Source organism: Centroberyx affinis, unplaced genomic scaffold, assembly GCF_046629955.1.
Source record: "Centroberyx affinis isolate AG114_WGS23_722 - 3 ecotype Tasmania unplaced genomic scaffold, CSIRO-AGI_Caff_v1 ptg000338l_1, whole genome shotgun sequence".
NCBI lineage: Eukaryota > Metazoa > Chordata > Actinopteri > Beryciformes > Berycidae > Centroberyx > Centroberyx affinis.
Genome location: NW_027279013.1, coordinates 49,060 through 73,758, shown reverse-complemented (window position 1 = coordinate 73,758; position 24,699 = coordinate 49,060). Strand labels below are relative to the sequence as shown.

Genomic DNA, 24,699 nt, shown 5'->3' with positions numbered 1-24,699 from the left:
TGATGATAGCCCACAGACCTTAAAAATATGCATTTGAAAAGGTGTGAAATATTTTGAAAACTTGACCTGTTTTTTATTTAGTATATTTTGCATATGTGATATTTTCATTCCAAGGATTCTCAAGTTTTATTTATCTCGCCTATTTTTTTCCCGCTCTCTCTTGCCCTTTCATTCTGAGTCTGCATCCAGCTGCCATTCCCCAGGGAGTTAGTATGTCCAGACAGTGTTAAGAGAGGCTGTTGTACCCTAAATAAACTTCAACAAACTAGACATGTTTAAATTACATGCTTCAAAATTAAACCTGTGGTTTACCACAGTTTGGGCAGTACACTGGTAGGCACTGTTGGCACCAACATTTGGTACTATACTCTTGCCTGCCTGTCCCTGCGTGTCCCTTTCTAACACAACAGGTGTCTAATTAGAGAAGACCAGGGTGGGGTGCACACATGCTGAGGGAAGGATATCAAACCAGAAACCACCAACCTCTGAACAGCGATGCAGGGCGTTGCTGTGGTTACTGTGGTAATAATGCTGCTTACTCTGTGCAATTCATACTGATTCTAAATTGAGACAAAATGGTCAAAATGTAAACAAATGATAGCTCCTAATGTTTCATGTTATGGCAACATGCATACTGCCTGCTCTCAGATATATAAATATCTGTTGTTAAATCTACTTATAATTGTACATCCATACCATATGTGCAACTTAAAGCCAAGACAAATATGTGCTTGGTGGATCTTAAATCTGGATGTATGACATCACTCTCAAGGTTAGATTCCCACAGAATATTTAAGACTAGCTCATTAAATGGGCTATGTTGTAAACATAGTCTGACTTTCAACACTAGCTCGTAAAGGCAGTTTGAATGTATACAGCCGCCATATAAAGATAAAAGACATTCTGTATGATGCTGTGCCAAATGAGAGCTTAAGGGGCAAAGCCCGATTAACTCAAGTGTGAAACCCCTGGATGTTTTCGTAATTAAAGATCCAAATTATGAGAAACTTAGCCTCTAAGGAATCAGGAAAATATTTGTTCTTGTTATTGATATATTTGTTGATTTTCCTGATTTTTCCACCACTAACAAACTGGCAAATTGGTGCAGCGAGACAGACTTACTAAGGTCCGTGACAGGGGCAGAATCTGCAGCCCAATGCCACATAAAGTAGAGTAAAACTCCATAATAACAGGAGACTGGGTAAATTATTCAAGCTGCACTGGTAAAAATCCAACCATATAAATGTTTTTTTCTTCAAAGATTATGTGGTATACAGTCTACATGAAAAGGGAAATAGTAAGTAATCCAAAGTAATATTTAGGCATTTACAACAATAACAGTAATAGCTTAGATAATGACAGTGACAAGTTTGAAAATTACCATGGAAACCCATGCTAACCCTAACTTTACGCCATACACTTAAGTGGCATTTAAAATATGGTATTAAAAGCTGTAGAAAAATACTAAAATGCTATGACTGGCTTACTTTAATGGGTCTCATCAGAATTCAGCGCAAATCAATAAACATATTTAAACAGAATATGGCTCCCATTTCAGTCAACCGTGCCAACTGGATGCCTTTGTGCCGTGCATCACATCAGCCCAAAGGGAGACTGCTAAAATAGTGATTTGGAGCGGGGTCTGTGCTTTTAATATCCTGGAGCATATTACAGTTATGTTCCACAGGAGAGCGATCCATAGACGCAGCTTAGACTGGGGATTAGACAGACCCTTAAAAAGCTGATCTGTCGCCATTTTGTTACCAAAGCAGCCCAACACACAGCCCAACACACTGGCCACAGTTTTATAATTTAGTGCTTTGTTTGCAGTGATATTTTTCCAAGTGAAATGTCTTCCAATGTCACACGTATGGGCAGTTAACAGGGCCCATCTGATCTGAATTAGCCTTATGTCTAGGTGAGGGGAATTTGGTGACTGACAAGCGGTTTGGGAAGCATGAAGAATGATGGACGACAGTGTCTTTCACCCAGACAAAGACTCTTTTGATCCAGCTGGCTCCAGACAAACACATCCAGTCAGAGAGGAGAAGCGGGGCAAGTTCTCAGATAGCCACCCTGCATCCACCACACCTTCTCTCTCACACCCTCCTACCACCGTCGTCATTACACACCAGCAGACAGACTCACAAGAACTCAGACAGCCTCAAGGTATTCACTGACACCAGCCCCTACCAACCACTTCTGTACTGACAGAGGTTACCATAGCGATGGCGTCTCACACTCACGTGTGTGGGATCAGAGGTCAAGGTTCATGGGTGGTGCTCGGTGGGCTCAATGGTGCTCTGTGTGTCGTCATACAGGCTTCCAGTAATCCAAGGCTACAGAAGGTCACATGGACACAAATTACCGGCCGAGCTGCGAACAGCTCTCTCTCCTAGATGAAAACCTGTGATTGGAGTTTTAGTATTTCATGTGGAAGATGATGCTGTTCATCAAACCGTGCTATTCCACTGTGGTAATTCATAAATCTTGCTGCTCACTTACTCCTCACAAGTTAACAAGTCACAGCTGTCAGCGAGCCTGGTCCCATGTAGCGTGGAATGCTGAACCTGCAGCGTAGAATTGGATTCCGAGTTGATTATTTCAACAAGCAACAAGTGAATCTCTTTTCCCAAATTGAAACCACTCCTCTCGAAATCACTCCTCTGGCCCCCGAGGGGGGAGTTTGGATAATACGTGTTTGCATGTGTGTGTTTGCAGTGTTTGCGCACACATATGGCAACGGCAATTAGAGATGATAAATGCTTTTGTTTACAGGAATGCTCCATATCTGTCTCACTCTTTATGTAGGCAGGCCATAAAGAGAGCCACAAATGTCTGCTACATGGTGAGGGATTAGCACTATCCTGTGTGTGCATGCCCTTCTCTTTGAGCATTCATGTGTACTTGTGTATGTGTTAAACAAAATTACTGTGAGGTTAGAGTCAGACACTGGTGGTGTGTTTGTGAATGACCCCTGTAAAGCGGCATCAAAACCAACGGTCTTTACAAGTGCTTTTTTATGGAGGAGTCTTGTTTTCATTGTTGGCCCTTTGCAAACCGACCACTTCCAACGACAACGCCACAGCCAGTTCACCAGCTTGTTTGGTGTGGCTGACAAAGGCCATGTCTGAGCCAGCAACATGTAAATCAGTATGAGGTGGTCGGTCGATACACACTGCTGATGAATGGGGTTTGACACACACACAAAAACACACACACACCCTCTCACTAGAAGCTTTGTGAAGTATTCAAGTTGGAGTGAGTTGTGATTTTATGCCGAAACCTTTGACATCTTGCCAGCATCACATCCACAAAATGTAGGCAGTTCAATTTTATGTGTAGACTATAGCCTGTTTTAAGTTCAACTATGGTGTTGTATCTAATTTGTTTGTTCATTTCTAGGGGCAAAATTGCATTGTTATTTATTATAAGGCTTCATTGCTTGTTATTCTTGAAAAGGGTAATTGTTGTTAAAAGGCTCAGGCTGAATATTATATTTTGAAAAACGCTGCCTCTTGCTGATACAAAAATAGTTCCAGTTGGGCTCAGACTTATGAAATACTGCTGAGATGCGGGTTTGGGATGAGTTCAGGCTGGACCAATTCAGGCTCAGGCGGGGCTGCATTCGGATTTTTAGGCCCAGTCAAGTCTTATTCCAGGTAGGCTTGATTTGGATCATAAGAAATGTACCTGAGTGGGACTGATGGTGAAACTACTATTAGAGGTGGGGTGGGTGGTGCTGCTGCGGCTTAAACAGCTTTAATTAGAGCCAGACAAAGACCTCCTTATACCTCTTTAGTGGTGGGGGATCGCTCGCTCTTTCAGAGACTTTAGCTTGGAGTCTCACAGACATAGACAGAGACAAAATGCAAATATATAGTATATGCATGGGTTTGTGTCTGTTTTTAAGTGTAGGCTATTTTATCGTAGCATTTATACATACAGTACATACATGTATACATATGTGTACACACACACACGCACACACACACACTTATACAATCAATCTTTTATATTTTTGGCATTTGGATGACTCCAGAGTGACTGAGCAGGAATGAGAAGGTAGGGGTCAGTGTATTGCACAAGAACAACTTGTCAACACATGGCTGTTGTGGAGATCGAACCTGTGTTGTTTTGGTTATCTGACAGTACTCTTACCACTAGGCCACCCAGCTGTCCTAATACTGTACTGTGTTGTTTATAATACTTGATTGATAATGAAGTTGTTGTTTTTTTTCAAATATAAGGAATTGGAGGCTTAGCCCAGTCTGCATTAATAAAAAAAATGCTCTCATCTGAAACTATACATGAGGCTACATCTTCTCAAATGTGAAAAAGTATGTGAGATAGAGGGAGGGGGGGAGGGAGGAAAAGGGGGAGAGAGAGAGAGAGAGAATTCATGAACAGAAGACCCAAGAATGGTCAGAAGAGAGACTACATCTATTTAACTGCCTTTGTGAAAGAGGCTTTTCATTGGTCCAGAATGGGATTCCTATGAACTTAGTGTTGGTGTAGCCTGCTGCAACAGCTCAGTCAGAAGAAGAAAGTCCAGTGAAGCCATGTGCTCTCTGTCTGTTTACAGTGCTTTTATTAGGCATCCTGTGCCACAGGCAGCCTTTTGAAAGGCCGTCTTTATAGGAGCTTTCCTGTTTATGCTTAGGGGTGGGAGGTCAGCACTCGCAGCCCCGTGCTGAATATGGTCAATCTGACTGCATAGGAAAACTTTGGGTGAGTGTGTGTGTGTGTGTGTGTGTGTGTGTGTGTGTATGTGTGTATGTGTGTCAGCTGGGTGATGGGAGGGACTTGGAGTGATGGGGGAGTGGCTTGGCTTGGCGGCCTATTATTGTAATTACAGAAAATGGTCTAGGACTGCTAGGCTGGGACACACAGAGACAGTCTTCTCTGTATCTGTCTGTCTCTCTCTCTCTCTATGTGTCTGTCTGTTTGTCTGTTCCTTCCCTGCCCTGGGGGGTGATTAGTGACTGTTTGTTTGTGTTTGGGTTCTCAGCCTACATGTACCTCAACAGTAGTTGTAGAAACACACACACGCCCCAACACACACATACAGACAGAGAGAGAGAGAGAGAGAGAGAGAGAGAATAGAGAGACATGCACACAATCAACTTGATGGTTAAACGGAGAGACACTCTCACTAACAATAAGGCATAAGGAGTCATCTTGAGATCAAACACCAGACAGAGCCGTGGGGGCACAGACGTTGGTGTCTAGAGGTTATGAATGGACGTGTGGTTGAGGTGGCTGGAGGTGTTTGAGACCAACCAGCTGAGGAGGAAGAGAGGAAGGTCAATCAAACAAAACAATCCTCAGTGAGAAAGAACCCAGACTCACCCGAGGACCCCTCTTGCCTGGCTGGCCTGCCTTCCCTGGAGGTCCTGGCGGTCCCTGGAGAGAGAGAGAGAGAGAGAGAGAGAGAGAGAGAGAGAGAGAGAGAGAGAGAGAGAGAGAGAACCAATCAGTTGCAGCCTCTTGCATCTCTATCCTCATTCACATAACAATCAAACTACATCCCCCATGCCAGTTAAAGCTCCATCTTGCATTCCGTCAGTGCTAAATATTTGCTGAGTGATTACATACAGAAAAAGACCACATTCAAAACCCGATCAAGCCTCGCACTATCATACTCCAAGACTAGCTCCTTTGTGCATTTCCACAGTCAAACCCCCCCCCCCTCCGGTCCAGAGAATCGCCTGCACTGCGGCAGGGTAAAAAGTGACACCTTTTCCCTCTGATGTAATTACATCCCCAGGTGATGAAAGGTCAGCCTATCAATCAGGGGGCTGTGTGCCTGTGTGGCAGGAAACCGTAGAAACACTAGAAATAACAGGTCATTTCCTGCCCGACTCTATGCCCCTGTTTGGTTTATCAGGCCTGTGCTCATTGGTTTTCTTTTCATCAAAAAAGAGGAAAAGGAGAAGTGAGGAATAACAGTGGGCTTGTGGCTGCTGTGGGCACCCAAGGCCAGCCAAGAATATCCAAGAACTGCCCAGATCCCTGGATGCTGTTGTAAATGTGGATTAAAGCTCCAGTTCATAATTACGGAATGAAGCTACTACTACTGCTTTGTTTTACACAGTGATTTATTAGATTGACGACACATTTTCCCTCTGAATTTTTTTTCTGGGCATTTGAAACAAGGACTGACCATATGGGACAAGTAAACATACACCGTACATTACATATATATTTTGAGGTTGAAAAATGCCACAGATGCATTTACATTTATATTGTTTGTAGTTAAATGGATGTATTTTCAGTTGTGACACATCCCAAAAGTTTAAAACAGCATATATTCCATCTACAAGTCAAACGCTGCAAGAGTATATTTGAATATATCCCAAATTTAGCTGGTTAAACACTTTCCAGGGGGTATTTTTAAACACATTGAAATGGCCTGAAATGGGTGAGGGGCATTAAAACTTCTACTAAAATAGGTTCTTGAAATCTGATAGAAATGCATTGAGCCATTACAGTATCATTACTGTGTTGTAAAACTGGATGCTTGAGATAGCATAGATGTGAGGTTGTACTAAACAAGCAGCAGCATCCATCATAAAGCACACAGTTATTGACGTGTTAATACCCAATGAAAACTTTACCCTCTCTACAGTGTTGCCTCATCTCAACTTACACAAGGCTGTGAACTTCAAGAGACAAGGGGCATTGAAAACAAATCCAAGCCACCCAGTTATCTGACACGCACACGCACATGCACACACACACACACACACACACACAGCCAATTCTAAGGGTGATTATGAAGGCATGATGCTCAGGGACAGGGACAGCTCATTAGCCCCTACCTGTATACACACGTCTGTCTGCGGTCTGGTTTATATCACACAGAAGATTGTAATTACCCCCCCCCCCCCCCACCCCCCCTTCCCAATCCAGGATGACCTCCATGGTTGAGACCACCCCTATTGTTACAGGTGGTGCGCTCTGTGGTGGCCTCAGGAGCCGTCAGTACCAGCACACAACCATGTCCATCTTCACACCTCCACTCCCTGCTTCGCACCTCCTTTCTTACACTTGTTTGTTTGTTTATTTTCTTCCTTCCATCTGTCCTTCTTTTTTCTATCATTTATCCTTATTTCCTTCCTTCCTTCCTTCCTTCCTTCCTTCCTTCCTTAATGTCTCCCTTTCTTTCTCAGAGAATTTGTTCATTGACTGCTCTCTAGCCAGTGAGGTAACAGGCTCATGTAATTCTCACATCAGGACATCAGTGAGCAAATTGTTCTGTTCCAGTCATGTCAAAGCCTGTCTAATGGTGAAGACAGATATGGTGAAAAAAAAACCAACAACTTTTATCTGCCTCTATGCACTCTATGCATTGCCACGTAGCACTGCTTCATAGCACCTATGTCCTGTTGGACCAGAACTTAGCTTTATGGCACTTACTCTCGTTGTTCTCTCCTGACTAGAACCTTGCTTGTGTTGTATTAAAATCTCATGTGTACGTTGCTTTAGATAAAAGTGTCTGCCAAATGGGAAATTGTAAATTGTAAATTATACACTTACATGTAACAGTAACTTTGAAACAGTTTTTCAATTAATTGAAACTGAACAGTGAAATACAAGTTAAATTAAAAAAAAAATCATATTAAAATCTCCTCAAATCTCACCCCATAGGGAGTTGTGTGAATAGTGTCATTGTTAAAGCAGCACTCAGGAGCCAAAGGTGTTTCCAAAGGGGGAGGATGCTCTATATCTGTGCCTGCACTGGATCTTTTCCCTGACAGCCAGAGTGCAGCTCAGGCTTTTCCTACAACAAGGCTCCAAATCACCATCTATTGTGTCTTTCAATAGAAGAACCTAAATGCTTTGAGCAGCAAGAACCAAGAATGACAGGCTATTGTGTGAGACCTGAATAAATGCCATGCTTTTCTTCAGAAATCAACAGATCAACAGGTGTGCATGTGTGTGTGTGTGTGTGTGTGTGTGTGTGTGTGTGTGTGTGTGTGTGTGTCTGTGTGTGCGTGTGTGTGTGTGAGAGCGAGAGTACGAGCAAGAGTGAAAGAGAGAAAGGTTATGCACATGGATGTGTGTTTGTTTATGAAATCCTAAGCATGTTGAAGAGGTAACATGACTGGGCTGTTCAACATACACACTCACGCGCACGTGCACACACACACACACACACACACACACACACACACACACACACACAAACACTTGGACAGGAAGAACCTGTCAGTGTAAAATAATCCCTGATATATATTCTCACAATAAATAATCCAGCCATGAGTCTAACACATGTGCTCCTGTCCCATGACTGCATTTAAATCAAAATGCAAACAGACACAGATTTTTACACACACGTACTGTGAAGCCTGCAGTCCATACACAGACTCAATTCACATGACCCATGATTTGACCAAATACCACAGCTTCCGTTCCGTTCCTTTGGGGGGGTTGGGTGTCACTGAGGTTGAGGGTTAAACTTCAGTTGGCCTCAGTTTTGGGATAACAATGCTTGTTTAGTGACACATTGCATCAGCACCTGTAAGGTGTCCGACAGTCTTCCAATGAACCATACAGTATAACCTCCCTTAATAGTGCTTCCTTAGCCTTCTTTACTAAGTGACTTGTCTCTGTGGTAGATTACAGTGCTTTGTGTTGGGAGTATTAGGCAGTGCATTCTTCATGGCAGTAATTTGGCTTGCTGTAATGACAGTCATGTCTGCTGTAGACATCAGCACACAAGTCAGTTAGCCGGCCCTAGACACACAGCACTCTGCAATCTGCAGACCCAAATTACAGAGCCACTACAAAGAAAAAGCAAGGCACACGTATCAGACAGACAGTAGCATCAAAACCATGATAAAGAGAGAGAGAGAAAGAGAGAGAGAAAGAGAGAGAGAAAGAGAGAGAGAGGGGGGGGCCACACAACAGCAGTTCATGTGAACCTAAAAGAATCCGTTAGACCAGTGAAAATGAACATTTAGCTGTTAACCCATTTCTGCTCTCAATGATAAAATGAGGTCATTTCCCCCTCTGCACTCTTCTTCTATGTTTGCGAAGGACTTCTGACAGGAGTGCTGAGTGTTAAAGTTTGAGGTTCCTGAAAATTCCCGGCAGCCCACCAGTCAGACTGGATATCAGGCCTGGGAGATCTGAGGAAACAGTGAAAATGGCCCTGCCTGCCTAGGTGTTCCCCCCACTGGTGAAATAGGCCTTGCCTGTCCTCATGGTTGCATTGGGAAGCTGAATTATGGTGTTTACTGCCTGCTCTGACCCCTGACCTGGCTTTGAAAGCGGGCCGTGCGACCCCCACTCGCCCTCTATGACAGAGGAATCTGGTGGAGAGACGGCAAGGCGTCAGACCTGACACGTCAGGCCCAGCCTGGAGGGGTCTGTGCAGGGATGAGGGAGGGAAGGAGCGGGAAGAAGTAGGATTTCTAACCTGTGTGGGAAAGGAGGAAGTGGCACATTAGCCTACATAGCTGCACTGTCTCTGACTTCCAGCCCTACTGCCCTGGAGTTAAACCTGGTCTTTCACTGTTGACAAGGGACAATACTGGTCGTCTATGTTCTCATTTAAAAGCTTTGATTATAGAAACAGCTTGAAATGTGAAATATGGTATCACAACGTACAACAACAAGAATAATGAATTGAAAACATATCAATATTTTATGAGATTATCAATCAGATTCCTTCACCCGCTACTCTTCTAGCTCTCTACCACCTATCTACCTCTTGGTATTTTGTCTTTGTCTCTTTACATTTTTGCATGGAAAAGGTTTACATACAAAAATGTAAAGCGACAAAGATAATATACCAGGAGGACGGGGTCCCCAAGGAAAGATGCTTCACTTTCACCACTTCACTGACTTGAGCACCCAACCTCCACGCACGACTGCTTCTTGTTCAGCATGAACATCCAAAACAAAGTATTTTAAGTGTTAAAGTGATAATCCGCAAGATTCTTGTTTTTCTTGATTTCACGACACAAGTGGTCATTGCTTTAGTGTTTTGCAGTCATAGGCACTCGCCAAACATAATGATATAGGCACTCAATGTAGACTGTGGTTATAAACAAAGGCGATGCCAATGTTCACTCTAGTTTGGCCTCAGAGACGGTTGCTTTATTTTTTAGCATACTAGTTTTTCTTCTATTTGTTCTAATCAAACCGCTGTTGCTGCTGCAGGAATTGCAAAAGACATCACTCCCTGTGCAGCAGATGATTTTTTCTGGGAAAGTCCTATCCGACACCAGGTGTTTAGCACAGCAAATGTAAAAGCTTTCATGAACTGGCAATAGGTTGAATCACTATTGTATCAATCGGCAATAGACAGTAGCAAAACAGACCTTTATATCACAAATTATTACTTTATCTTTGAAATATACTGCACTGTATTATGCAAACTCTCTAACACGTATATACCCCCTTTTATAGGAACATGTGCATTGTTATCCACATTCCACAAACACACTCCAACAGCAAGCAGAGGTTCTTACCGCTGTGCCTGGTTCTCCCTTCAGTCCTGGAGGTCCAGCCAGCAGGGAGAACTGAGTAGGTGCCACATCCCAGCTCTGGAAGCCATCAGTGGCAGGCGGGGTGACTGGGGAGTAGGAGGATCTGCTGGGCCGCTGGGTGACTGGAGCCTTGGTGGTTTTGGCTTGCTTTGGTGGTTTGGTGACTTGTTTGGAGACTGGCTTGGTGGTTTTCGAAGGTGTAGTTTTGGAGATGGTGGATTTTGATGGGTTGACTTTAGAGATACTTGGTTTAGAAGGGGATACTTTGACAGAATTTGCTTTGGACATTGTAGGTTTGGATGGGGTGGCTTTGGAGGTGGTAACTTTAGGCTTGGGAGATGTCTTTTTGGCTGTGGTGGGTTGGGGTTTCTTTGGGAGTGCACCTTGGTCTGACAAGGCAGAGTCAGACTTTATCTTGGGTGGTTTGGTGGTGGCAGTGGCTGGGATAGTGAGCTTCTTCTTGCTGTCCGATCCCACTGTGGTCTTTTTGGGGCTACCATGAGGAGTGGGCTTTGGTGGGGTGGGCTTGGAGAGTTTCTGAATAGAGGCTTTAGGAGTGGAGGGTTTGTGGGTTGGTGGTTTTGTGGGGGGTACTCCAGTCCTGAGTGGTGCTGTGACAGTCTCGGTCCTAGCCTTGGGAGGCGGGGAGGCAAGCCCAGCCTGGGCTGTGACTGGTGCCACAGTTCCATGCAAGGGTAGAGAAATGGTCCCAGGATTGGGCTTTATCGTGATGGTGGAGGCCACATATCTGACAGCAGAGGCAGCAGCGGCAACTCTCTGGGCCAGGCTCAGCCCCAGGGCCTTCCTGGCCGTGTCCAGACCCCCAGGTTTAGGGGCAGCTGGGGTAGCTGTGATGTTGGGTTCTCGGGGTAGGATAGGCAGCAGCGGAGGAAGGTTGGGCCTGTAGGTGTCAGCTTCCCTGCACTGTTTCTTAATGTACCTGCAGTAGTTGTGAGCTGCCTGTGCAGAGGGGACCAGGTCAAACTGGCAGATGGCTCCTTCAAAGTGTGCCGAAGCTTGCTGCTGGCTCATCTTCCCCAGCAGGAAGGAGCCCTGGAGCTCTAGAGCCAGCCCCTCCTCACTGTCCCACCCAAAGTCTGCATGAACACTCTGCTCTCCGCAGGAGGCATATAGAGTCACCCTCTGTCCGCTTATTCCCACCGCCAGCTGGTGCCACTGGCCATCATGGGGGTCATAGGGCAGTGCCACCGAGGTCTTGGGCCCCGTGTGAAGGAGCAGCTTGCCCGGGACGAGCTGCAGACCGAGAAGGAGCTTCTTGCGGCCTGAGAGCAGGGTGAAGAGGAAGGCACTGTTGACACGATGTGAGCGCACACTCAGGACCAGCGCCAGGTTGGGCCAGATGGCCGTTGGGAAGATTGAGCGCAACGGAGCCTCGACATGCGCCCGCTGGGTGAGGATGACCCCCGATCGGAATGGAATGATCCCTGCTGGCACCGAGCGCGACGGCTTCTCTCCCTTAAGCCCCAACTTTTGGAGGATGTCCACATCTGGGTAGGAGGGAGAGTGGTGTTAGGTCAGAAAATACATAATATTGATATATACATATCATGACAGACTTGTTTATTAAGGTAACACCACTGCAGTTAGACATTGTCGAAGGTTTATCAAGAGGTGAAATTGAGAACCTATTGCTATGTGCCAGCCAATCATTTTAGTACTAGTCAAGTTAATGTTAATGAAAGATTTTTATATTAATGAAACATTTTTAATCACAGCTGCTTCTTGATCTGAGATTATTTCTTAATAGGCTGACAAAACAAGGATTGCATTTAAAAGTTTTGTTAATGAATTGAAACCGTGGACAGTGCTATTTAGAGAGCTGGTTACTGCCTGTGTTCATTAACTAGGATCAAATTTGGTGCCAGTAGGAGCCTGGCAGTACTACATCAATCATGAACAAGGTTCTACCTGTCACATTTGTAGAGTCGGAATTAATTAATTGTCATGCGGAATAAAACTGGCTATAGTGAAGGAAGGTTACAAGAGAGCAAGGCTTCGAGCATTAACCAATTGGGAGGCTTTTTCCCACAAAGACAATCCCTTCACAGCTGAATAAGTAAAGGCCAAGAGCAGTTCCGTATTAAAAAAACCCAAAGTTACTTTATTTCCATTCCATACGAAGAATGAAAAAGAGGAGGTGCTCTAGGAACTACACGGTGCCAGACCCCCCCGGTCTGTTTGACGGTCACGTCTGGCCCATGTATGTAAAACACAAGAACATCAGAGCATTACACAAATTGTAAGACAGAGGACAAAAGGATAAAAACAACTGTCACACTGAGCATCTGGAGTGCCAAGTAACTCTTGCTGCAGTTCATGCCCAAGCTGTGCTGTCCCTGAACATACACTCACAGACTGTGAGTGAAACACAGGGAGAGAGGGACAGAAATACTAGTCCCAGTACTGTCTTTGTGGTAATGCTTGGAAACATGGCCAGCAACACTAGCATTACTGTGAGATACACACACACATACTCACATACTCACACATGCACACACACACACACACACATGCACACATATACACACACACACACACACAGTGCACACACATGTCCAAATGTACATATACACAAGCACAACACACAGGCACAAATGTACAGCATATGCACACATGTGCATATAATCATACACACGCTACATAACATTGCAAACTCAACAGATGTCTGCAAGGAAGTGTACGATTACAAACTTAACTTGAAGTTATGGCAGAACAAGAGCCATGCCCAGACACTGTCAAGCAAAGGGAAAACTGCTAAACCTCTTAAAAATATTAATGGGACATGCCGGACTCATTTTTGGTAGATTTGGAAATACGCTCTTCCTGAAAGAATGGAAGGGAGGAGGAGTAGGGAGACATTTTAGCGTTCTCCCCCAGTGGCAGTTGGATTGACCACATTGGCACACCAGCCAATTTTCCTATAAGTTCCCATCGACAAAATAAAAGCAGCTCTATGTATCAATGTCACACATGTCAGGCCTGGCAGCATCACAGCCATACACCAAGCTTTCGGCCTACATAGGATAGTCCTTTAATGAGAAGATAGTCTGACTTGAGCTTGCAACAGTATGCAAAGCAATTGGTTTTGGAAAGCTCTCATTCTGGGTTACTTATCTGCTTGTTTACCTATTTTACCTCATTTCCAGCTTCTGATACAGGTTTGTGCTTTCTTCCACTGATAATCAGCTACATCAATTCACCAAAAATCAATTTGTTGTAATTGCAACACAGGGAAATGAATGCCAGAACCTAATTTAACCCAATGAACTGATTACACTCTACTGTTTTTCAAGTAACACACACCAGTTTCCATTCCCATTGACTGGCCCCTTCATCCCTGTGGTCATGTGAGGTGCTGAGGAGAGACGAGGCCATGTCTGACCCTGAGCTGAGACAGGGGGGAACATGAAGGCTAGTGGAGGTAATTGTGAGGGGGCTCAGTCACAGCCAGAGCGGCCTGTACCAGGATCGCACAATAAGGCTAAGGGAACTAATCCTCTCCTAGTGACCATCTAAGGCACAAGGAAATGTACACTGCCACAAGGGAAAGAATTTGAGGCATAAGGGGCAGAGGGCAGGTAAGAATATTGGCAATATGACGGATTGTAGATGTAGGTGGCAAAAGAATAACACTTTCATACCAATTAGTGCTTGTGTGCACTTGCTGTATGTTGATGATGTGCAATTGATACTGCTATTACACATCAGGTATTAATACATCAGGGTGTGACTTTGTTTTGCAGAGATAGGGGATTTATGGATCATAACACATTGGCCTTATCAAACAGCCTCTCCTCTTCCCTTCCTCTCTCTGTCCTTGTGGCCAGTTGAGTCAAGTCTTTAACCTTCCAGAACATGACCAGAGTAACCACAAGGGAGCAGAGCATCATCTCTCAGCCTGGAGGAAAACTACAGTTTCCAGCATCCCAGCCAGCTGCTGCTCTCTGTTCGGTGGGGTTCAGGTCTGGGCAGTCCCAGCCGCTCATTCTCTAGCAGGGGATTGGAGGCTAGGGGAGCGGACATCAGGGAGGCGAATACCCTGTGATCTCAGAACTGGGCCCCTCGCCATCCTTGTTGTCTCTGGGCCCGTTCTGGCCTGTGGTCACTGGGCCTCCTCTAATGGGAGCATGTGTATAGTAGTCCTGCTTGTGAAATGACAGAGATGTGAATAAAAAACTCAGACTGAGTGCATCTCTCTCTTTATATGACATTTATGAGGGCAAGCAATGTTTGTTCTGACCTGTGGGGGTGATACAGAGAAGGTGGGACAGATGAGAGGAAGAAAGGCAGATCGAGAGTCCTGACAGAGTTGCTGTCCTGCTTAGCTAAGAAAGCAACAGCAGCTAGCAAGATATTGGACCTGGGACAGGGAGGAAGCTCAGCACAGGCACTAATGCTCTAGGAGGACAGAGTACTCACATGAAAAAGGTGTCAAACATGCTCCTTTCTGTTGTTCTCTTACATAAAACGTCACTTCAACTACACAACATGTTTGTTAATTTCTGCTTCTAACGATCTAAATGCTATTAAGTGCATACATGGCAAGTTTTGACAAATTTTGTATCTGATTGTAAACTGGTTCATACTTTACTTCATCATACTAAAACACATATTTGGAGTGTATCCAAGTCCATCATTTTTTGCATGGGTAAGATAAAAAATATATTTGGCTTTTCAGGCTCTTCCTTGAATCTATAATTAGTTCATTAATTTCATTGTTTTGAAAACTTTTTTCTTGGGATAAAGCACAGTGAGGAATGAGCCAAATGTAGTCATGGCTTTGTTATACAGCCAGTTCTTTGTGGTCTTTCCATGTAATGTATAAGGCAGTAAGACTTTCCCTTACATCAAAACATTAGGGCTTTATAAAATGGTTTGACTGGGTGTAGACCCATCCACACAGTGCATTTGCCTCTCTGTGTGGTCTCCTCTACAGTAAAGGGCATCAGGACTTGGCAGTGAGGCACAGGGCTTATTACGTTTATCTTTTCTGTACCTAGACTCTTGGCTCCAAACTGCTTGTTTTTTAACTCAACTTACTGTACACTCTAACTGGGGCATACACTAACCATGTGGTTTGAGAGATATATTGTATGTATGTAAAAACATAGACAGACAGACTTATGTTTAGCGGATGGCTGCAGTTCATAGCTTCACTCTTTGCCAAGTCACTCTAGTAGTACAGAGAGAAAGTCCAAGGCTCTTCACTCTGTAATCCAATCTAATGGATGAAGTCACTGGTTCATTCTAACACACTCAGAGGATCTCTGTTTGAAGCAACAGCTTGCCTAACACTAAGCCATTTCTTAGTTCATTTCAAGATTTCAATTGAATATCAACCCTACAACAAAACCCATAAATGCACTTTATTCCGAAAATATCAGATACACATTCAAGATTTGTGAAAATGAACAACTTTCTTCCAGATCTAGCTGAGCTCCACAGGGAATCCAATGGAAGCATTTGGGCCAGATGCTGCCAAGGGCCCTGAGAGTGATCCTATGGGACTGTGCTCATTCTTCACAGGGAGGTCAATGGGAACATTTTCATCCATAAACACTGTCTTTGCCTTGAGCTTCTCCCCTCTACCCACTATGCCTGGTACTGGTGGTCGCGTGGTGAGCGGGGCCACTTTGTTAGAAGCTGGCACAGCATAAAGTAAAAACAGGCAACCACCTCAGCCCTCTTGAGGATGTACCATGGTCGAGGAGGGAAAGGATCAAAGTATCTCACACTCCAGTCTGGCCCCTTTGGACGGCTGTGAAAATCAGCTCTCTCTGAGCTGTGCAGCTCAGAGACAATTACCCTGCTGTCTTCTGTGCCCTCACCACCACCTCCCTGAAGAGTAACACCCCAACAATAGTTAAGCAGCTCCATCGCAAGGAATATTCAATTCTTGCCATTTGATTGCCCCTTCAGAGTCCATTGCTTCCCAGGTGTCTGTGTACTGGACATTCAGGCCAAACTACCACTAAGATACTGTTGCTGACCTATTCAAAATTCAACAACACTGTAACTCACAAAGGCACAAAGTCTGTTAATGCATAACAGATGCTTAAGGCAGATGACAAGAGTCCTTACAACCGCTGAACAATGGGAAGAAGCTCAGGTCTCCTTCACACTTATAGACGGAGTTTTGGGAAGTGGTGTTGCCTGTTTTCCTTCCTCAAGTGTCTAAAGCACTACTGCCTCAGTGTTGGAATTACATAACATAGGCTCCCAAAAACTCTTCTTCTGAAAAAACATCAACAAATTGCTATGATAAATATAACTTATTTGAAATGATTTTTTGGATTGTTCTCTTATTTGAACTTTTGGTTTCAAGACGTTTCCCTCAGTTTAGGATGCACAAATAAACAAATAGCCTTTGGTTTAATCATTGCAAATAATAGTGATTTGGAAAAACTAAGCTAAATCACTTGCTGGCTGTGTATTATTATTTCCAGTGTCTGACATTTAAATTTACTGCCTTGCGCTAATAAAAAATAATTTGGCAAAGCTCTTACTCCAGGCTACCTTTTGCCACCAGATGCAGCTGGAAGATAAGTCACCTGAACGGGCGGAAGATGTCGCTGTTATATTTGTAGTGTGTGTACATGCCAAACATAAATGCTAATAAATGCTGTACCACATTGTCAGTTTTGGTGTACTGGCCTCATAAATCCTCTAATTCTTTTAGCACTGATTGCTCTGATTTGGTGTCCATTTCAATCCAAACCATGATGGAATTATTGGCAAAAATAACATTTATGTGAGTTGTCCAAACACCCAACAGAGTTAGTTATTTTAATTTTACATTACATGTGATTGGGCCTGCATGCAATCTTGGCCATATACTTGATTTACACTTTACATTTTAAGTGAACACTGAAGGTTTCTAAATGGATTCATGTGTTGTCTTATTATTACATAATTATAAATTAATTAATTACCCATAACAGTTAACTAGCCTCTCCTGCTCCTCCTTAATGGAAGTTAATTGGTTAGCAGTTAATTTTGAAATGCCTTGCTAAAAGGAACCTCAGCAATACTGAGGGTTAGATTATCTCAGTCAGGATTTGTCTTCTAGTCACAAGCTTCCATTTGTAATCATTAGGCTCCTGCCACACTAACATACCCTGACATTTAGAGCGGCTAGTTGTGACCACAGTGGTTTAGAGACTTGTTCATGTTCCATCTACTGAATGTCGCAAGTCATAGGACGTGATTTATTTTAGAGTGGCTTTTCTCTTTAATGCCCATGGCTAACTTTGAACCTGTGTTCTGACCACTCCTTCGCTCACTGAACTGGCTGACTCAGCACTGGTTGTCATGGAAACGGTTGGTCCAAATCTCAAAGCAATGTGTTTACATGCTTGTGCTATGACCAACAGGCAAAGAATAACCCCCAAATACTCCCAATGCTCCAATAACTTTTACAGTTTTTCCGCTGGTAAATATGCAGTGGAGAAGAGTGTGGAAAGAATGGAGGCGACTGAACAGAGATGAATGGAAATGACTGAATGCCATGTCTTACCTTCAGAGTGTACTTGTGCAAGTCCCAGGTAACAAGTACAATATAAAACGGTACAGAGCAATAGGGCTCTCCTGTGGGGAAGAGAAGAGAGGGCATTAGAAAGAGGCAGCACTCACACAAACATTAACTCAAACATTTTCTAATCTCTAACCATTACAATTATTTCAAGAGCTTGCATCTCAAGGTATGTTTTAGTTAGGAAATCAACAGCATGTGTCTTGTAGTAATAGACAAAGACCACAGGAGCAAAATGAGTGATGTTTAATGTATCCTATAAAGATAGGTTATTTTCTAATTTTTCCAAATGTCGATTGTCTAGAGTTTTCATCAGAGGTTTACATCGCCACCACAGCCAAGAACAGACTCAAAGTAGCTAAGCTATATCTACCATGTGGATCACAACTGGGCACTGGACTCTGCAGAAGCACTTACAGCTCAGAGTGAAGAATGGTCCTCTCTCCAAAACACACACACACACACACCGTCTCCAACTTGTGGCTTGTAGTATTGAAATACAATAACAGCCTTATCCATCAACCCTCTTCCCAAAACCAACATGCATATGCTCCAGCACACACGCACACAAAACAAAACAGACCCTCTCACTGCCCTCACCACCACCAGGTGTGCAGCAGAGCTGAGGAGAGTGATTGGCAAGTGGACTGGTAGTTCAGTGGGGGACCAAGATCTGATGACAGGCAGGGCAGCCACTGTTTATCGCTGGAGGTCACCCAGATACACACACACACACACACACACACACACACACACACACACTGGAGGAGGAAATGTGTAAAGCAGCTGTGGATGGAGGGCTACAGACAAGCAGGCAGATAGATGGGGGTGGGCCAGAGGCCCCAAATACAGAAACGTGAGAAAGACAGAAAAAGTATTTAACTACTGTATAAACATATTTACCTGCATTGTCCTATGTTAAAATGTGCATAAATACCAGAAGAAAGAGGTATTCTCTCTCTCTCTATCTTGCAAACACAAATATTTCTCCAAACAACCACTGCATCAACCAACCACAACGTCCCCTATTGACTTTTAAAAGAGCATGTGGGGCATATGCAAACATCTATGTGTATGTGTGTGAGGGCGTGATTATGTGTGTTTGTGGTGTCTAGTTAGAATTCAGACTGACTGCAGTCCAATAACAGCCACTCAAGGCTGGAAAATCACTCTCCCACCTCCTAGTTAGCAACACAACACAGCTTCATCACCATCAACCAAACACCACGTGCAGCTGGCTGCGGTTACTCAAGTGTGTGTGTGTGTGTGTGTGCGCGGAACCAATTCAAGGAAATTTGTGAATGAGGGAGACAAGTCTTGTGGGTGTGTTCATGTATTGTGTATTGTCTGTGTGTATGTGTGTGTGTGTGTGTGTGTGTGTGTGTCACCCAGTCAGCCAGCTGGTTGCAGTCTCATTTGGTATCTTATCAGCTGGACAGGGATCCAGTGTTGAAAATGAGTCATAAACGCTGAGAATTTTCCTGCAGCGCAAATGACAAATCTGCCCCCCCGACTGTTTACTTCTGTGTGAACTGGGCCTAGTTGCCTGGGAAACATCGCTGTTTTCCTTGGCAGTTCATATTTTTTAAAAAGTTCTCAGTAGTTTGTTTTGGTTTTCTTTGAGGTGCTTTTGAAGTGTGTGTGACAGGTTAGGGTTTTCCATCTATGGAGCAGTGAGGGGTGTTGCTTTGAAGTGAAGCAGAGGTGGCTAGGAGCCAAACTCTGCAATGGAGATTTGAATCAATAGGGCACATCGACCCTGTCTGTTGCGGTTTTCACACTGCAACACCAAGCCATGACATGACTCCTCAGGGGAATCCTCAGCTGAGATGAGTGGACAAAATACAGGCCAGCAGAACGACACCTCCTCCTAACTCATCAATTACCAGCCAGACGACCTAACCTATATACTGTACAGTCAGCCACTGAACTCACACTTCAAAGACAGACGGGGGAAAGGTCCTGCAAATACTCCGCACTGCTGAGATCATCTTTTACAGGACACCTACACATTGAACTTCAGCTGATCTTTGCTTTTCAAAGCTTTTGGGAAACTGAGTAATTAGCACATAAATATTCTTTGTTATTAAATAGCCAAGTCATCAAATGAGAATAAATAGGGGAGAGATGGACAGATAGAGATAGAGTGATTGATAAAGCATTAGAGCAATAGATAAATAGATAGACACTGAGATAGACAGAGATAGATAGATAGATAGAGAGAGAGAGAGAGAGAGAGAGAGAGAGAGAGAGAGAGAGAGAGAGTGAGAGAGAGAGTTAGAAAGACAGAGATGGTCATTTCTGTGAATTTGATCACTATTGCCTGCTAGTCAGATGAATACACACATCCTATGGCCAACACACTTCGGAATATCTGTCTGCTACTTACAATGTTTAATTCACAGAAAGTTTTCATAAGTTAATACCTTTTGCTGTCCTTCTATGTCTACATGTCAAGCGGCAAAGACATACAGTCACAAGTCATTTTGAACAAGGATATAATGGTGTTGTCAGATGAGACTTGTCTCACTCTTCCATTTGGTAACATTTTCTCAAACCCATCTCTCTTTCCCTGTATTTCTTTCATTCAACTCTCCCTCTAATAATTTTGTCATCATCCTCTGTCTTTTCATTAACCTTAACTGCATTACACATATGTAAGCTCTCTGATTCTAACCTCTCGACCCCCATCCCACCCCCCCCCCCCACACAGTCATTCATCTGTACACAAACAGCAGCCCGATGTCTTGAGGCCGGCAGCCAGTCAAAGATTGAGAAAGAGCCACTTTAACCAAATGTCATTGGGAGTTAGTATGGTTTCCTTTCCTTTTCAATGACTTGGCCTACTCATTCATTCCCAGAAAGGATTTCCCAAAGGCAACCCTACCCCCCACACACGCACACACACACGCACACACACACACAGTGGAACATTCCTAGATGTGAAGAGACACTGACAGGGGTTGATGAGGACGAGGGTCCAACTAACGTCTCCTATACCAGTGGCGCACCTACATCTTCTATTCTCCACTGTCCAGCCGTCTCTCATTTCAGACTAGTTTATCTCCTGACCGCTTCACATTTCACTTTATAATGTCTGAGAGGACATTGAAGTTGAAATGTTGAAATGTAAAATGTTATATGACTCATCATGATAACTTGCTCTCCCTGGATTTAGAGATAACTGGAACTATTTAATCAATGAACCAAGCTAAAAATCACTAGAGTAAGACTTGTTCACTTTGAAAATCTATGAAAATCATAATCATCATTTTATCATTATAAGCATTAATTTAATTTAATTTATTTTTTTTCAGCGTTAGAATCTGTCAACATAGGCTACTTGTCTCAGCATAAATGCAGGAGAAAATACTGAAGCAATGGTTTGCCCTGAAGTGAGACATAGAGGGCGACACCATGTGGACAAATGGTGAATCATGCTCCATGCAATTGGCACTTCACAGGTAGAGTTTCATTACTAGATAGCAATCCCTGCATACCTTTGCTGTTTGAATAAAGTTTATAGGCATTGTCGAACTGTTGCTTAATTTATGTAGAAAGAAATCTGAAACCCACTTTTCTCTTTAACTCATGACACACAATTTCCTGCAAAACATCCAGATCGGTGGGCTATGATAAATCAGGCTCATGCCATTTGGCCAACTTGTTTTCAATGAAGAGCAAAGTTGTGGGGGAAAACGCCGGTCTTAGGTCATATCTCCGGACATTCCTTGGACTACTTCCTAGATTTCTGTATCCCCTCCTCCTCGCTATGACTGATCCATTCATTCGTTGAGATGTTGAACAGTAGCCTAACCAGATGTTCAGGCGTAGTAAACCCAAACAGAAATCTAAGGTAAGAATGAAGGGGATATCAGACCAGCATTTGAACTGACTACCCCTACTCCCCCGACTCCAGCCTGTAGCGCACGGGTCACTATCCATCACTGCTACTTCATCCTGTACACTATTATGATTTGAATGCCAAGAGAAGTTATGTTATAGCTAGTTACTTAAGTTGGGGAATAAAGCACTTCTAATTGTGATACTGCGTCTAATTTACTCTCTTTTTAAATAAGGGTGAGCTTGGCAAATGTAAACAGACGATGATGATTTAGTGCATGGATGAATGAATGAATGAATGAATGAATGAATGAATTTGGGGAACAGAGCAGCTGCATATTTCTTCAAAACATAGCCTAGATGTTTATCACAACAACGTAGTCAAGACCAAATGTTTTAGTTCATAACTTACTTTCACTCTCCGCGAAAACCCATGCAGCAAATATAGCGACGCATAAAACGTCTGGATTTAGTGGCACTGAGTGATAAAATCACTCATGCTTAAGATGTCGCTTTGCGTAAATTAAAAAGCAGCAGTCTCGCTTTATGCTGTCGTGGGAATGAGCAATCCGAGAGCAAAAAATGACTTTAATATTTGACTCTTCTAATTTACTCAAAGGTTCATATGGCTCCTAATGCCATTAATTGTGAACTTTGCGCACTTCGTGCGTAAAGGGCCAAAATGGAAATTATCGCAACAAAATTGGCTATCTGTGCAACAAACGCTGCAGTAGATGCTGATCAGCCACTGAAACTTGATAGGTCTACATAATATTTGTAGTTGTCGTCCAAATCAGATGAGTCAATTTAGTAGCCTAAAGTATGGCAAAGTCCTGCATCTAATAGCCAATATTTTGCCACCAAAACTTCCAAACCCGCTACATTCTATGGACAAGTAGAGCAATTAACTGACAACATATTATCTGGTCAGTGTGATAAATTAGTGGACGTAGGTCACTAAACAACATTGCACAGATGTACACCGTTTGATGTGATTTATATCCTATATTTTATATGGCTTACAGATAAATAGTCTATCTGGCGATTTTGCTTGGTCTTTTCTCTCCATTATAAAAACAAAAACTACAAGATCACATTTGGACTCATTGATGCTAAGATATGGCGAGTGTCATACCTTAGAATAATAAATTGCCGCCATGGTCCAAACAGACGTCAGAGCGTCAATGGTCACCAGTGGACACTATTCCTGCATGGTGAGCTGGACCACTGCCAGCCGGCACAACACAGGTAAGCACATGGAGGTCGACTAGTAGCCTACTCTGATAAGGTCCATTCAAACCCTCTTGCTACTGTCGGTTCTACTTTGAGTTTCTTTTGTAACTCCATCTCTGCCATTGATCGATCTCACCATTCCCACTTCCAACATCCTATCATCAAACCACACAGAAGCATGAGAGTGAAAGACCACTTACTTTGTGTCGAGATGAGAGGTTCTGCAATCTCTCCTTCGGGTGCCTAAATTCATTTGTATTCATTTGTCCTGGCAGTCAAAAACCTGATCCGTTAATCACAGCGTGACTCCTTTGCAAGGGGGGCAGAAGGCACCAGTCGCCGTCTTACACATTTGAGAAGCTTGAGATGAAGTTCCAGAGGAAAAAACTCATATTGATTTGCCTATCAAGCCCGACATAAACTCCCTGGGTCGTTCTGTTGGATGGTTTGACAGAGAGTTTTCCTGTGTGATTGTCTTTCGATATTCCCTTGTGTTTCATTCATTTATGCCGATCCAGATTTAGGGACGCGCAGCCAGAGAGAAAGCTGGGTTCTTGGAGGGGGTTACGGAGTCAGGAGCGCAGGACTCATCCCTTTCCTTTTTAAATAGGCTTTCTGTGGGTAAAGCGATGGCAAACGCGCCGCACAGTCAGGTGTCAAGTTACAAGCCCAGCGGTTGTGCGAGCAACTACACGCCTTCTCCAGGGGGTGGCCACACGGACCCACTCAAACCCCTGCCCCGGTAAACCATAAACCACGGTGTCATATGGTGGGCAGCGCTTCATAGACAGAAACTGGCAAACAAGGGACGCCTACAGCTACAGCAGGGTCTCTCCTTGTTTGTCCACCTTGTTATCGTCAATAGGTGGAATAATTGGGGTAATTCCAAGAGATCATTACCCATGATAGCCTGGAGCCATTAAAACCACTTGACTTCTTTGGATTTTCTCAGGAGGTGATGAACTGGCTAGTTTTTTGTTTTTGTTTGAGACAACTTCCCAGCAACATGAAATTTTATGACTTTACTGTAAACTTGGCAGGTGTGTCTCCTCTCCCTTACACATTATTGGTGTAAACAACGTGAAGGATCTGTGGTGATGCTTTATAAAGTAAAGGGAATCCGGTATGTTGTAAAGCACACCGATACAGAGATTGATGGTAATGAGGGTGGATTTAGTCAGATAAGGGAACATTCTTAGGTAACTCTCAGCCAGATTGTGGAGAAATATGACCCTGCTTTACAGAATGTTGAAATACAGTAATGCTTGCTGACAGGAGGCTAAGGCACAGTATGAAGATCCATCTTTATATAGCATGATGTTTTAACTGAAGAATTGAAGATTTATGTGAAAGATCTCTCCTTCTCTTTTGTCACACATACACATACACACACACTCTCTCTCTCACACACACACACACACACACACACACACACACACACACACACACAATATTGTGAGGTAGTGTGAACCTCATGTAAACCTCTCTGTTCATACAGATCTGTCATGCACCGTTCTCTAATGTGCAGCATCAGTGTCAACAGAAGTATCACCCTTTTCGTTAGAGAAG

At 43.6% G+C, this 24,699-nt stretch overlaps 1 protein-coding gene across 1 annotated transcript in view; it reads right to left on the bottom strand.

Moving 5' to 3' along the window:
- Positions 1 to 23,718, bottom strand: part of LOC139641083 (collagen alpha-1(XXVII) chain B-like) — a 76,122-nt gene extending 52,404 nt beyond the window's left edge. Inside the window, 4 exon segments of the mRNA XM_071515324.1 lie at positions 5,353 to 5,406; positions 10,485 to 12,010; positions 18,040 to 18,110; positions 23,331 to 23,718. Coding sequence (XP_071371425.1) covers positions 5,353 to 5,406; positions 10,485 to 12,010; positions 18,040 to 18,110; positions 23,331 to 23,383 — 1,704 coding nt within the window. The 5' untranslated portion in view covers positions 23,384 to 23,718.
- Between the last annotated feature and the right edge of the window lie 981 nt (positions 23,719 to 24,699).